The 15,201-nt window shown below is 32.7% G+C and overlaps 2 protein-coding genes across 4 annotated transcripts in view; one reads left to right on the top strand and one right to left on the bottom strand.

Moving 5' to 3' along the window:
• spata5 (spermatogenesis associated 5) overlaps nt 1-6,195 on the bottom strand; it is a 56,337-nt gene extending 50,142 nt beyond the window's left edge. Inside the window, exons 1-6 of one of the 2 annotated variants that reach the window (XM_048189271.1) lie at nt 5,812-6,195; nt 4,232-4,356; nt 3,984-4,141; nt 2,858-2,916; nt 2,266-2,772; nt 1,956-2,085 (exon numbers count right to left, since the gene is read on the bottom strand). In XM_048189271.1, the coding sequence (XP_048045228.1) occupies nt 1,956-2,085; nt 2,266-2,772; nt 2,858-2,916; nt 3,984-4,141; nt 4,232-4,356; nt 5,812-5,947 (1,115 nt within the window). In that variant the 5' untranslated portion in view covers nt 5,948-6,195. The remainder of the gene's footprint in view (nt 1-1,955; nt 2,086-2,265; nt 2,773-2,857; nt 2,917-3,983; nt 4,142-4,231; nt 4,357-5,811) is intronic. The other variant, XM_048189262.1, reaches the window with a different exon arrangement.
• A 358-nt stretch (nt 6,196-6,553) lies between these two features.
• nudt6 (nudix (nucleoside diphosphate linked moiety X)-type motif 6) lies at nt 6,554-14,457 on the top strand. 2 transcript variants are annotated; one of them, XM_048189243.1, is made up of 5 exons: nt 6,554-6,814; nt 9,073-9,276; nt 9,768-9,823; nt 12,868-12,922; nt 13,890-14,457. In XM_048189243.1, exons 1-5 carry the CDS (start codon nt 6,577-6,579, stop codon nt 14,288-14,290), a joined length of 954 nt encoding a protein of 317 aa, XP_048045200.1. In that variant the 5' UTR covers nt 6,554-6,576; the 3' UTR covers nt 14,291-14,457. The 2 variants fall into 2 exon arrangements, with proteins under 2 accessions (XP_048045200.1, XP_048045209.1); XM_048189252.1 differs by lacking the exons at nt 6,554-6,814; nt 9,073-9,276 and adding an exon at nt 9,356-9,654.
• The last annotated feature ends 744 nt before the right edge of the window (nt 14,458-15,201 follow it).

The following is a 15,201-nucleotide window of genomic DNA, read 5'->3' as shown; positions in this document are numbered from 1 at the left end:
TTTAAATGTAACGCACATCCTGTTTTTTAAGAATGTAACATTAAAATGCACTTAATTATGTTTTTAAATGTAACGCACATCCTGTTTTTTAAGAAAGGAGCATTAAAATGCACTTAATTATGTTTTTAAATGTAACGCACATCCTGTTTTTTAAGAAAGGAGCATTAAAATGCACTTAATTATGTTTTTAAATGTAACGCACATCCTGTTTTTTAAGAATGTAACATTAAAATGCACTTAATTATGTTTTTAAATGTAACGCACATCCTGTTTTTTAAGAAAGGAGCATTAAAATGCACTTAATTATGTTTTTAAATGTAACGCACATCCTGTTTTTTAAGAATGTAACATTAAAATCCTGTTTTTTTAAGAATTTAACATTAAAATGCACTTAATTATGTTTTTAAATGTAACGCACATCCTGTTTTGTGAGAATGTAGCATTAAAATGCACTTAATTATGTTTTTAAATGCAAAGCATATCCTGTTTAGGGAGAATGTAACATTAAAATGCACTTAATTATGTTTTTAAATGTAACGCACATCCTGTTTTGTAAGAATGTAGCATTAAAATGCACTTAATTATGTTTTTAAATGTAACGCACATCCTGTTTAGTGAGAATGTAACATTAAAATGCACTTAATTATGTTTTTAAATGTAAAGCACATCCTGTTTAGTGAGAATGTAACATTAAAATGCACTTAATTATGTTTTTAAATGTAACGCACATCCTGTTTTGTGAGAATGTAGCATTAAAATGCACTTAATTATGTTTTTAAATGTGACATCCTGTTTAGTAAGAATGTAACATTAAAATGCACATAATTATGTTTTTAAATGTTACGCACATCCTGTTTTTTAAGAATGTAACATTAAAATGCACTTAATTATGTTTTTAAATGTAACGCACATCCTGTTTTTTAAGAATGTAACATTAAAATGCACTTAATCATGTGTTTAAATGTAACACACATCCTGTTTAGTGAGAATGTAACATTAAAATGCACTTAATTATGTTTTTAAATGTAACGCACATCCTGTTTAGTGAGAATGTAACATTAAAATGCACTTAATTATTTTTTTTAAATGTAACGCACATCCTGTTTAGTGAGAATGTAACATTAAAATGCACTTAATTATGTTTTTAAATGTAACGCACATCCTGTTTAGTGAGAATGTAACATTAAAATGCACTTAATTATTTTTTTAAATGTAACGCACATCCTGTTTAGTGAGAATGTAACATTAAAATGCACTTAATCATGTGTTTAAATGTAATGCACATCCTGTTTAGTGAGAATGTAACATTAAAATGCACTTAATCATGTGTTTAAATGTAACACACATCCTGTTTTGTAAGAATGTAACATTAAAATGCACTTAATTATGTTTTTAAATGTAACGCACATCCTGTTTAGTGAGAATGTAACATTAAAATGCACTTAATTATGTTTTTAAATGTAACACACATCCTGTTTAGTGAGAATGTAACATTAAAATGCACTTAATTATTTTTTTAAATGTAACGCACATCCTGTTTAGTGAGAATGTAACATTAAAATGCACTTAATCATGTGTTTAAATGTAACGCACATCCTGTTTAGTGAGAATGTAACATTAAAATGCACTTAATCGTGTTTAAATGTAACACACATCCTGTTTTGTAAGAATGTAACATTAAAATGCACTTAATTATGTTTTTAAATGTAACGCACATCCTGTTTAGTGAGAATGTAACATTAAAATGCACTTAATTATTTTTTTAAATGTAACGCACATCCTGTTTTGTGAGAATGGAGCATTAAAATGCACTTAATTAAGTTTTTAAATGTAAAATGTTTCATGAGATTGAAGCATTAAAATGTAATAATGTTTTTAAACGTAACACGTTACATGTTTTGTGAGAATGTGGTTGTTGTGATGAACAGTTTCAGCTTTAACCGTCTCTCACACACTTGCTCATGATCTCGGGGCCGTTGATCACGCTCATGTGAGCTCCCACTTCATTGGCTACTGCTCGTCCAATCAGGGTCTTCCCTGTGCCGGGCGGCCCATACAGCAGCACACCTCGAGGAGGCGGGATTCCTGTCATGACAGACACATACTCACGTCACATGACCACATGAGATTCAGCACTTCAAAATAAAGACCCTAAGTATTTGGATTATATGAGGACAATGGACTGATATAAGAAGTGAAGTTTAAAGGTCATGTGTCAAAGGTCAGGGGTTGGGCTACGAACATCTGACCTCTGACCTCACTCACCATAGTTTTTGAAGAGTTCGGGGTGTTTGAGCGGCAGTTCGATGGTCTCCCTGATGACCTGCAGCTGACCACTGAGCCCGCCGATCATACTGTACGTAACCTTTGACCTTTCGTCGCCCTCATCCTGCTCGGCGGGCTCAGAGATGCTCAGCGTGGTGGAGCTGCAGACGGTATAGAATGTGTCCGTCGATGTGCGTCCAGCAGGGGGAGACAGACGCAAAGGACTGTCGGTGAAGGAAGGGTCAGACGGACTGAGAACAGGGTTGCTCAGTTTACAGGGTGTCGAAGGAGGCTGAGAGGTCAGGGGTGAAGGGTCATGTGATCTGTTTGGTGTACTGTGCTGGATGGAGAGCTGTTCTAGCTGTGACGACAGATCAAGAGCGGCTCCGTCTGACACTGATGTCTGAGTCTCTCCGTCGACACCCCGTACCGAATCCACTCCGATCACACAGTTACGCCCAAAATAAGACACCGATACACGGCCGCCCGGAAGCAGAACACGACTATCTGAAAGACAGAATAATGTTTGAGAGGAGTCTGAAAACAATCCCATCATTCTAAGGGGTTTTGGGGAAATCAGAGCGTTTGTTACCCAAAGTCCGGAGAAGATAATTCCTGAATTCTTCGGTGTTCAGCACTCCGTCTTCAGGACTGTAACGATTTAAACAAACATAAACTATAAGACGATTCCTGAGCTGTAAATCAAGTTTTTGAGGAATAATGCTGATTAAAAATCAAATATGTTTATAAAAACGTATAAAAATTAAAAATATTAATATTTTAAAAATATAAAAATTTAAATCTTTATTAATATTAATAAATGTAAATTTAAATATTAATATTAAAATATTAATATTTTAAAAATATAACAATTTGCAATATTTTTTATTAAAAATATTGCACATTTTTATATTTTTAAAATTTTAATATTTTTAATTTGTATAAATTTGTATAAGTATATTTTTATAAATTAATATATTATATATAAATAATAAAAGCTGTAAAAAAACATTTATATGCATTTATATTATATTGTACTTGTTTTTATTCATAATATTATATCATAATATTTATTTATATGATTACAAATCACAAATGTTTATTAAAAATGTAAAATAATATTATAAAAATGTTTAAAATATATACATATTTTTAGAATAATATATTACATTTATGATTTAAATATTAAAAAAATAAATGTTTTGAAATGTTTATAAAACATTTTTATTTATATACATTTAGATTATATTTGTTTGTATTCATGTATATTCATTTTTATCACATGTTAATTTTTATAAATAAAAATATATTTATTATAAAATATGTCCTTAAAAGTATAGCCGCAATACTTTCTATGTGAAACATTACACGTGTTAAACAACTGATAAAACCACTTACCAACCTTGTTTCTGCAAAGTTATATGAAATGTACTGATTCATATGTGCAAGAACTTCAGAAAAGGAGTGTTTACATGCATTACACTGGTAACACATAACCAGAAGTTCAAACAGCAGTCCCAGGCTAGTTATTATTATAGTTAAATAATAGTATTTTTATGTTTTTATGTACAGAGTAAAGAGTCTGCTTTCTACCAGCAGATGGCGACATTCCCTCACAGTTACTGCAGCACTGATAATTATGACTGCACCTGAGCTGAATCTCCGATTATGACCTTTCCCATTGTGTTTATGACGTCGGTTGAGATGTGAGCTGGTACCTGAAGCTCAGCTGGACGTGTTCAGCCTGTAGCACAGCTCCAGTGATGGGCTGCAGGGTCACATGATCTCCAGACTTCACTCTCAGACTCGACTGAACGCTGGACTGCAGACCAACACGCCTGCCGGGGAACTGAGATGTTGGCCACGCCACACACACCTGCAACCGGGGGAAAATGATCGAATTAAATTTTTGGAATCTGATTATGTAATCCAGATTAAATGTAATCACACACACACACACACACACCTCCTGCTGTCCCGCGCTGCTGGAGATCAGGATAGGACGTCCGATACAGATGTTCAGAGTCTTCATGGTGTTCACACTCATCTGAGCCAGATATGAACGCCATCGCTGAGGGGCTTTATCTTCCGCTGCAGACACACGCATTCAGTCATCACATGCAAATGTAGATTTTAAATACAATATATTTGAATATAATATTAAACATTATGTGTCATTATGGTGTTAGCTTGTTTATTTAATTATTTTTGCACATTGACATGAGGGGTTTGTGCTGGTACGTGTTTTTCCGCTCACATTTCATTCATTTTATTAAAGGGTTAGTTCACCCAAAAATGAAAATAATGTCATTAATTACTCACCCTCATGTCGTTCCACACCCGTAAGACCTTCGTTCATCTTCAGAACACAAATTAAGATATTTTTGATGAAATCCGATGACTCAGTGAGGCCTGAGCAATGACATTTCCTCTCTCAAGATCCGTTAATGTACTAAAAACATATTTAAATCAGTTCATGTGAGTACAGTGGTTCAATATTAATATTATAAAGCCACGAGAATATTTTTGGTGTGCCACAAAAACAAAATAATGACTTATTTAGTGATGGCCGATTTCAAAACACTGCTTCAGGAAGCTTTGGAGTGTTATGAATCAGCGTATCGAATCTGCAGTTCGGAGCGCCAAAGTCACGTGATTTCAGCAGTTTGGCGGTTTGACACGCGATCTGAATCATGATTCGATACACTGATTCATAACGCTCCGAAGCTTCCTGAAGCAGTGTTTTGAAATCGGCCATCACTAAATAAGTCGTTATTTTGTTTTTGTGGTGCACCAAAAATATTCTCGTGGCTTTATAATGTTAATATTGAACCACTGTACTCACATGAACTGATTTAAATATGTTTTTAGTACATTAATGGATCTTGAGAGAGGAAATGTCATTGCTCAGGCCTCACTGAGCCATCGGATTTCATCAAAAATATCTTAATTTGTGTTCTGAAGATTAACAAAGGTCTTACGGGTGTGGAACGACATGAGGGTGAGTAATTAATGACATAAATTTCATTTTTGGGTGAACTAACCCTTTAACATGTTTTTGTTTTAATTGTTTTGTTTAGAGGTTATAAAGCAACTTCAGCAATGGCTGATAAATATAAAGTAAACATTATTATTATTATTGTCATTAATAATAACAATAATTATTATGAAATATGATATAAGAACAGTAATTATTATATTGTAATAATAATTATTGTATTGTAATTAATATTGTCACTTTTTTTTTAATTAGTGGTCATATTATTATTGGTTATGGCTGGTCACGTGATGTCAAAATGGCGTGAACCTTAAGTGGGCGACCCTCTCCATGAAAAATACAGCATCTTTTTAAATAAATAAATAGAAGTAAAATCAGAAAAAGTGACTTGAGTGCACATTTAAACACGCGAGTATCAAAAAGAAGCGCCCTTCAAACCATTATAGGGTCAAGCACTGATTGGGGACGTTTATCATATTTTAAGTAATTTATCCTAACTAATATTAATGAAGACAATGCGCGCCCCTGGTGTCGCGCGCTCCCGTTACCTCTCTCTATGAAATCTGTAACCGATAATCCGCCGCTCGAGACACATGAATCGGGTTCATCACAGATTGACCCGGATCTGTCTCCTTCTCCTTCACTCAGCCTCTTTTTCCCTTTGCCTTTCTTGCTTGATGACATGATGTTTGATCAGTTATTAGATGTGTGTTAAAACACACACACACACACACAAACACCGTCCACATGTGAATATAAACTTCCCGATGTGAAAGTTCAGCTCCTCCCCGTTAACTACCGTAAAACCCAAAATATAAACGCCTCATAATCTCACTATTACACAATACAACCTTTATCCACACAAAAACCTTGTTTTTGCTTATATCTAACATAATTGAACCCCGGTAAGGCAAGGATTAGATTAAATGAATGAATAAATGAACACTAGAACAATAAATAAATAAATAAATAAATGTAAATAAAAGAAAATAAAGATAATAAAACTAGATTCAAAATAATACAGAAATAAATGTGTATCTTAAATAGACAAATAAATATATTAGATTAAATTAAATTAACAAAATTCAATTAAATAAGTAAATAAAAATAAATTAAAATTGGAAAAATAAATAATAAATAGGCTAACGTAACAGCACTACAATCAATGAGAAGAAGTATTTTACTGAAACTAAATGATAACAGAATTTTCATTTTTGGGTGTACTGTCCCTTTAAAGCGACGAATATATAATTTATTTTCATGTGCGCGAGTAATAGAGTCATTACGCCGTTCGTGCGGCTTGTTTTGGGATCATGGTGAGTTGGATCATGTCAGGCGGGTTCTGCAGGGTTTCCTCTGTGCTGTGCAGGTTCTCCTCAGTGTTCAGTAAGCGCAGGTTTGTTTCTGCGGGCTCGGTTCGGTTCAGTTCCGGCTTTCAGGAGCGGCTCTGCCGGCCTCTGCTGTCCGGCACTGTGGATCGGTTCGGCGGCGTGACGGTTCGAGACTTTCCGCCGGACATCAGCGAGGACGAGTTTGAGGAGCTGCTGAGGGGTACATGAGAGGAAATAACATGATATTAAAAAATAAAAAATGAAGTCATGCATGAGTATAGTGTGATGTCTGTCAGTGACACTGTGTGTTATGTATGCATGTGTTTCCGAGTGTGTGTTATGTACTCAAGGGCACAGAAATTAGTGCAGCATAGGAGTTTATTTCATTTTATTTGTTAATATATATATATATATATATATATATATATGTATATATATGTATATATATATATATATATATATATATATATATATATATATATATATTATATATATTTATATATATATTATATATATATATATATATATATATATATATATATATATATATATATATATATATATATATATATATATATATATATATATATATATATATATATATATATATATATATATATATATATATATATATATATATATATATATATTATATATATTTATATATATATATTGTATATATAATTATATATATTTATATATATATATATATATATATATATATATATATATATATATATATATAATATATATAATTATATAATTATATATATATATATATATATATATATATATATATATAATGTAATAAATCATCATATTAGAATGATTTCTGAAGGATCATGTGACACTGAAGACTGGAGTAATGATGCTGATCACAGTAATAAATTACATTTTACTATATATTTACACAGAAAACAGCTGTTTTAAATTTTAATAATTTTTTAATAAAAAAAATAAATTTTATATATATATATATATATATATATATATATATATTTAATATTTACAAATGATATTGTCATTACTTTGAGTAAAAAATGTAGGCTAAATGAAAATAATTTTTTTTTTTTTCAATATTTTCCCAAAATATTTTAGTAACTGCTTATTTATTTAAAGGATTAAATAAACATACAATATACATACAGTACACACTAGTTCAACATGTTTTAGAACGCCAAGACTGTATTTATTTTATAAAAATAAAGTAAAAATTGTGAAATATTATTAAAATTTAAAACAGCTGTTTTCTCTGTGAATACAAGTTAAACTGTAATTTATTCCAGTGATTAAAGCTGAATTTTCAGCATCATTACTCCAGTCTTCAGTGTCACATGATCCTTCAGAAATCATTCTAATATGATGATTTATTATCAGTGTTTAATACAGTTGTGCTGCTTCATATTTTTTTATAACCTGAGATACTTTTTTTTCAGGATTCATTGATGAATAAAAGGTTAAAAAGAACAGCATTTATTCAAAACAGAAATCTTTTCTAACAATATAAATCTTTACTATCACTTTTTATCAATTTAACACATCCGTGCTGAATAAAAGTATTAATTTCTTTCAAAAAAAAAAAAAAGAAAAGAAAAAAATGATGACCCCAAAAAATGCTGTTCTTAAGAGTTTTTGTCTCGTTTCTAATCAAAATATCTAAAAATTCTTAGATCAAGAAGCATTTTCTTGACAAGTAAAAATTATTTTCTTGTTTTCAGGAAAACTAAGTCAGAATTAAGTGAGTTTTTCCTTAAAACAAGCAAAATAATCTTAATTTGATAAACTGAAAACAAGATTATATCGCTTATTTTTGGTTTGAAATACGATTATTTTGCTTGTTTTAAGGAAAAACTCAATTAATTTTGACTTATTTTTCCTGAAAACAAGAAAATAATTTTTACTTGTCAAGAAAATGCTTCTTGATCTAAGAATTTTTAGATATTTTGATTAGAAACGAGACAAAAACTCTAAGTAAGAACAGCAATTTTTGCAGTGTTTTGAACGCTATTGTTACAAAAGATTTCTATTTTAAATAAATGCTGTTCTTTTTAACTTTTTATTCATCAACGAATCCTGAAAAAAGTATCAATAAAAAAAAATATCAAGCAGCACAACTGTTTCCAACATTGATAATAAATCATCATATTAGAATGATTTCTGAAGGATCATGTGACACTGAAGACTGGAGTAATGATGCTGAAAATTCAGCTTTGATCACAGGATATAAATTACTCTTTACTATATAGTCACATAGAAAACAATTATTTTAAACTGTAATAATATTTCACAATAGTACATTTTTTTCTGTATTTTTAATCAAATAAATGCAGCCTTGATGAGCAGAAGAGACTCATTAAAACATTAAAAATAGTAGTCTCTAACCTTTTGACCGGTGTGTATATATATATATATATATATATATCTCATTTGTTTCTGTGTGTGTGTGTGTGTGTGTGTGTGTGTGTGTGTGTGTGTTAGTGTCTCTGCATCAGTGGCGTTCGGAGCGTCGGGTCGCCGTATGGCTGCACGTCCCCATCTCTCTCAGCAGACTGTCTGCAGCGGCTGCGCGTCACGGCTTCAGCTTCCATCACGCCCGCAGAGATGTGGCCGTTCTCAGCCTGTGGGCCGGACACGGAGAAGACAGACTGCCTGCGTTTGCCACACATCAAATAGGAGTCGCTGGTAAGAGGATGAGTTTGTCCAGAAGTCCAGCTCCGCCTCTTTAGATGTCATTTGAGCATAATGGGTGGAGCTAGAAGGTCTAACCCTGCCCACAACTCTATCTCTCCACCCATCACATCCACAGAGGCGGAGCTGGACGTCATTGTCTCAGCAGTGAGTCAGATAAACGCTTGACTTCTAAATCAGCAGGTCCAGCAGGTGGCGCTGTTCAAGCTCTCTCTCTCTCAGACTGCTGGACACAGGCATGTTTGAACATGCCCGGAAAGATGCCCGGGCAACAGCATGAGCTCAGTCTGGCAGCAGTGGGATTCAGGATGCGTGTGTGTTTGTGTGTTTGTGTTTGTCTGCTGTGTTTGATTAAAGCCGAATGCCATGAAGGTGAAATCCCACGTTTGGAATATTCTAGCAGTGAATAAGTCGAGCACATTTCCTCTCAGTTGTTCTTTTTCTCATTGATTTGTTGATTGTGAATCTTCTGTGTTTGTTTAAAGGTGCTGTTGTGGATGAATCCAACGGCAAAGTCCTTGTTGTTCAGGACAGGAATAAGGTACAGGATCAGTCTCTCATTCAGTCTGATTCAAGCCTCTGTGTGACTTGAAAACCCCTGATTATTTTTGTCCAGGTAAATATCCGTGTCGTTTTGCTCATGCCAACAAACAAACATGCAGTCAAAGCCACACTGAAGAGTGTTGTACGAGAGCCTCGAACCCCTGACCTTTCCCCATCGTCACGCTCGCTTGTGTAAACACTCCTTCCTGAAACCCATTACTGAGGCCTGCAGCGCCACTTACTATAGCTCACAGTCTGCTCTGTGTTAAAGAGTCGGAAACCATTCACATAATTCATGCAAATACAAGTAGTTATATGAATGTATATTGGAGGGAACTGACTTTTTCAATCAGATTCAAATATATATATAGTTTGGACACATTTTACTATTTTTAATGTTTAAAGAAGTCTCTCATGCTCATCAAGGCTACATTTATATGATCAAAAATACAGAAAAAATCAGCAAAATTGTGAAATATTATTACAATTTAAAACAGCCGTTTTCTATGTGAATATACAGTAAACTATAATTTATATCCAGTGATCAAAGCTGAATTTTCAGCATCATTACTCCAGTCTTCAGTGTCACATGATCCTTCAGAATCATTCTAAAATGATGATTTATTATCAGTGTTTATAATCTGTGATACTTTGTTTCATTGATGAATAAAACGTTAAAAAGAACAGCATTTAATTAAAATAGAAATCTTTTGTAACAATATACACTAGTGTCTTACTTATAATATACTTGTTTTTCAGCAAGGATGTGTTCAGTTGATCAAAAGTGATAGTAAACACTTGTATCTTTGATATAAGATTTCTGTTTTGGACAAATGTTGTTGTTTTTTTTTCAAATTTTATTAATCAAAGGATCCTGATTTATTATTTATTTCCAACACTGATAATAAATCATCATATTAGAATGATTTCTGAAGGATCATGTGACACTGAAGACTGAAGTAATGATGCTGAAAATTACAGGATATAAATTACACTATACTATATATTCACATAGAAAACAGCTGTTTTACATTATAATAATATTTCAATGTTTTTACTGTATTTTTGATCAAATATATGCAGGCGTGATGAGCAGAAGAGACTCTGTCCAAAAGTTTGACCGGTGCTGATCTATATATAGTTCTATTTCTATTCTAATATCATTATTTTCTGAAACAATTTCAACTTTTGATTCCAAGATTCCAAGATCAGAATATCTAAATCCAGAATCAACTCTATTTGTAGAATTCCGAAGCGAGTCTGCGATTGATAATGAACTCTGTGTCTGACCTCGTTACACGTCTCCCTTCAACCCTCCAGAGCGTTTCCCAGTAAAATAAACAGTTGGGTTGAGCTCCGGGCGGCTCTCCGCTCTGGAATGGAAACTCAAAGGATCGTTTTATCCTTCCGCCAGAATCTTTCCTCTGCTTTTATCTTGCGTCATAGCCTGTTTCGGTCGTCATTTACTGGTAGAACGGCCTGCGTATCCAGCCTGAGAGGGTGAAAATATCTCCGGGAGTATCAGAGGTCGACTGCGGCCCATTTTAGAGCTATTTATCTGAGTAGATTGCATAATAATCAATCTCATGGGGATGTTTCTGTGTGTCGAAATGATTAAAACCCCTGCTGCGCCTTCAATCCTCCAGCAGTGGAAAAACAATCTGCCTCAGTCCGACTGAACTTAGGAATGATTTAAATATGTTTTCATTGTTTTTGCTTTGCATTTGCTGTATAGCTAAAAGTAATTATTTCAAACATCATTGCCCACAAAAATATGAATTTTATTGATAGTACAGAAAAATTCTCATGTCACAAACCGTTAACAGCTGTTGCATTACATCATTCACAACTCGTTTGTTTTCTGCTCTGTTACATTTTTTGTCATTTTACCAAAAACTACTCAAGTAAGAATCAAAGTTGTTGTTTTTTTATAACTAGCAGCATTTTCTAGATTATTTTAAAACTCTCTATGGAAAGACTGTGTAATGTCCACAATCTCAAATCTAAAACTTGTAAGACAACATTTATATGAAAATATTTGATATTGTATTGATAGATATAAATAATATTTAGATCATCTGTGAAAGTGGAATGAAAACGATAAAATAGCAGTATTTTGTTCCTCTGTGTTTTTGTCTTGTTTTTCAGTAAAATATCTTTACTATATTAAGTCTTATTTTCTGAATAAAATATCAGAATGAAGTGAGTTTGAGCTTAAAACAAGAACAAATATCTGCTAATGGAGTCAGAAAAATAAACTTAATGCAAAGGGAAAACAAAATTATTATTTTGGCACATATTTGCTCTTGTTTAAGCACAAACTCACTTCATTTTTGTAAATTTTTCAGAACACAAGACGTAATATCTTGAACTTTGGCATTACACATGAAATTATGCTGGATTTTGAAATTATGCTGTTTAACATCATCATTTTTTCATACGAAAGTAAAAGTTTATTCAAGTAAAATGAATATATTTAGTTCGAAAACATTTCAGACTAATATTGATGTTGTTTTGTTATAAAAAGTTTTCATAAATATAGTTTTTGAGATTATCACACTGGTAATTCTCATTTTATATGTTCTTATAAATTTAATATAAAAATATATTAAAATAAGATTTCTCAAAAATATTGATAAAAATATATATTTTCTTGCATCTCACTGTTTTTTGCTGTAGTTCTTGAAAAATGTTAAATTTAAGAAAATTTCTCTTTTTTTAATTAATAAATGAAGTAATAGCATGGTAAAAACATGGTAAACTTTAAAACATTTGTGCATTCACTCATTAATGAGAAGTAACTGATTAGATACAATATGATTTTAGTTGAAAAATATTAAGTTTTATAAGCTCACGCACCACTGGGTCCAAACTGACCCGGGAATACAATGGTGTATAGAGTTTTGTACTGGAAAACAAGACAAATATACTGAGGAAGAACATTATTTTTTACAGTCAGACTAATTTTCATAAAAATATATTTCTAAGTGAACAACTAAAACAACATGCACGTGTTAAACAAGACTTTTCTTTCCCTTTCAGACTAAGAACGCTTGGAAGTTTCCTGGTGGTTTATCAGATCTTGGAGAAAACATCGGTAAGATTCAGATCCAGAACTGATGTTAAATCATAATTTCGGCTGTTCCAATCACAATCACACATATCAAAATAACACATAGCAGTTCAGCAAAAGAATCTTCACCTGCTCCAAAAGTGCATTTACAAGATCTAAGATTTGAGACCCTCGAGACATTCAGTTACAAAAATACCCTTCTTTATGACACTTGTTTTTGTATATAAACAGCTAGATTATTTATCGATTACATAAATTATGATGCTCTCTCTGAAAAATAAATGTTTTGTATAAACAAAGTTACGTAGTGTTCACAAGTGTACATGATGAACAACACAAATCATTTCATTCGTTTTCATCCTACTGTATGTTTCTCTAAATCTCATGATATAAGATACAGTAAACAACATTATTACAGTCAAACTGATTGTGTGAAGGTGTGAATAAACAAATACTGGAGTATGATTTACAAGAAAATACTATTTCAGTCTTTATACTTCATATTTAGATGTGTTGCTTGCAGATTCTGTGTAATTATGTAAACTTACTAGCGTTTTTTTCCGAGTGAAAATTGTTTCTACACCAATTTTTTTATTTATTTATTTTTTTTACAATGCAAAATAGTCTTGTTTTCCAGCACAAATATCTAAACTTTCTTAAATCAAGATACATTTACTGGACAAGCAAAATGACTGAAGATATTAAGTCTTGTTTAATGAAAAAAATTTGTAACAAATATCTGTTAATGGAGTCAGAAAAATAATCTTTATTCAAAGGGAAAACAGGATTATTTTTCTGACTCCATTAACAGATATTTGTTCTTGTTTTAAGCACAAGCTCACTTCATTTTGACACATTTTTAATCATTTCGCTTCTCCAGTAAATGTATCTTGATTTAAGAAAGTTTAGATATTTGTACTGAAAAACAAGACAAAAATACATGATTTTTTGCAGTGCAGTTCCTCAGTTCTGACGGGACGCTTTATTTCAGGTGAGACGGCCGTTCGGGAGGTTTTCGAAGAAACCGGGATCCGATCAGAATTCCGATCTCTCCTAAGTATTCGTCAGCAGCACAACCACCCGGGAGCGTTCGGGATGTCCGACATGTACCTGATCTGCAGACTCAGCCCGCTTTCGTACGAAATCGACTTCTGCACGCAAGAGTGTCTGCGCTGCGAATGGCTTGATCTGAACGAGCTCGCCAAGACCAGCGAGACGACGCCGATCACGAGCCGCGTCGCCAAACTTCTAGTGTACGGACTGGAAAAGGGTTTCCACAACATTGACCTCACGATGGAGCAGCTGCCGGCGGTTTATTCCGGCATGTTCTATCAGCTTTACCACCGGCGGCTGCCAGAGACGCACTCTCTTCAGAATAAAGATTCAAAATAAACACTTTTACATTCTTAGAAACAAATGTTCTGTATGGAACTTTAGGGTTCTTGACGGAATTTTAAAGATTACTTTATGCCAAGAAAGGTTATGTTTTAAATGATTGCATGATACTTTCATGTTTAACAGGTTATTTACATTTTTCTAGTGATGAATTATGATTACATGCTTTTTAAGTCAAACAATTTAATTTAAAACAAAATTACGCAATTAGGACTAAATCCATAAAATGATCCCATGATGGAACCTCTAAAAGGTTATATATATGAAGTGCCTGATGAAAGCCTTTAAGGTTGCGTATAGTTCTACGTTTCTAAGAGTGATATTTTGCACAAGAGAGTGAATCTCACAAGACTTTATCTTAAAAATACATATCTTAAGCCGGGTTCACACTGTACGATTTATCGACCGTTTGCATAACCTGATTTTGCTGAGTTCAACATTTTTGTTGATCCTGGAACAACATTCAAATCAACCAATCAGATTTGAGGGACAAGTTTACAGATTATGTCAAGTTTAGGCTTAAAATCATGAATTGGTGCTTCTACATCAGTGTTATTCATCTGTCATTTCCCTCTGATTTTTGGGATAACTTATGGGTAGGGTTAGGTTTAGGGGTAGGATTAGGGTTAAGACTAAATTTTCACACTAGAATGTTGACCCAGGATCAACAAAATATGTTGACCCAGGAACGCATCTAACTCAGCAATATCAGGACGTGCCGACCGTTTATTGACATGATCCCTGTTAATGTCAGACGTGTTAAAAATTAACGCATGCAAGAAGAAGAATCGTCAATCCGTGACACGTTCAGTTACTGCGAGCAAAAATGCCACAAAAATTAATAAAAATGCCCCCCAAAATCAAGATATATGGGCAAATATAGAGTACTGTTTTCCCGAATATCAGCA

Source organism: Megalobrama amblycephala, linkage group LG1 (assembly GCF_018812025.1).
Source record: "Megalobrama amblycephala isolate DHTTF-2021 linkage group LG1, ASM1881202v1, whole genome shotgun sequence".
Lineage (NCBI taxonomy): Eukaryota > Metazoa > Chordata > Actinopteri > Cypriniformes > Xenocyprididae > Megalobrama > Megalobrama amblycephala.
This window is presented reverse-complemented; position numbering and strand designations above follow the sequence as displayed.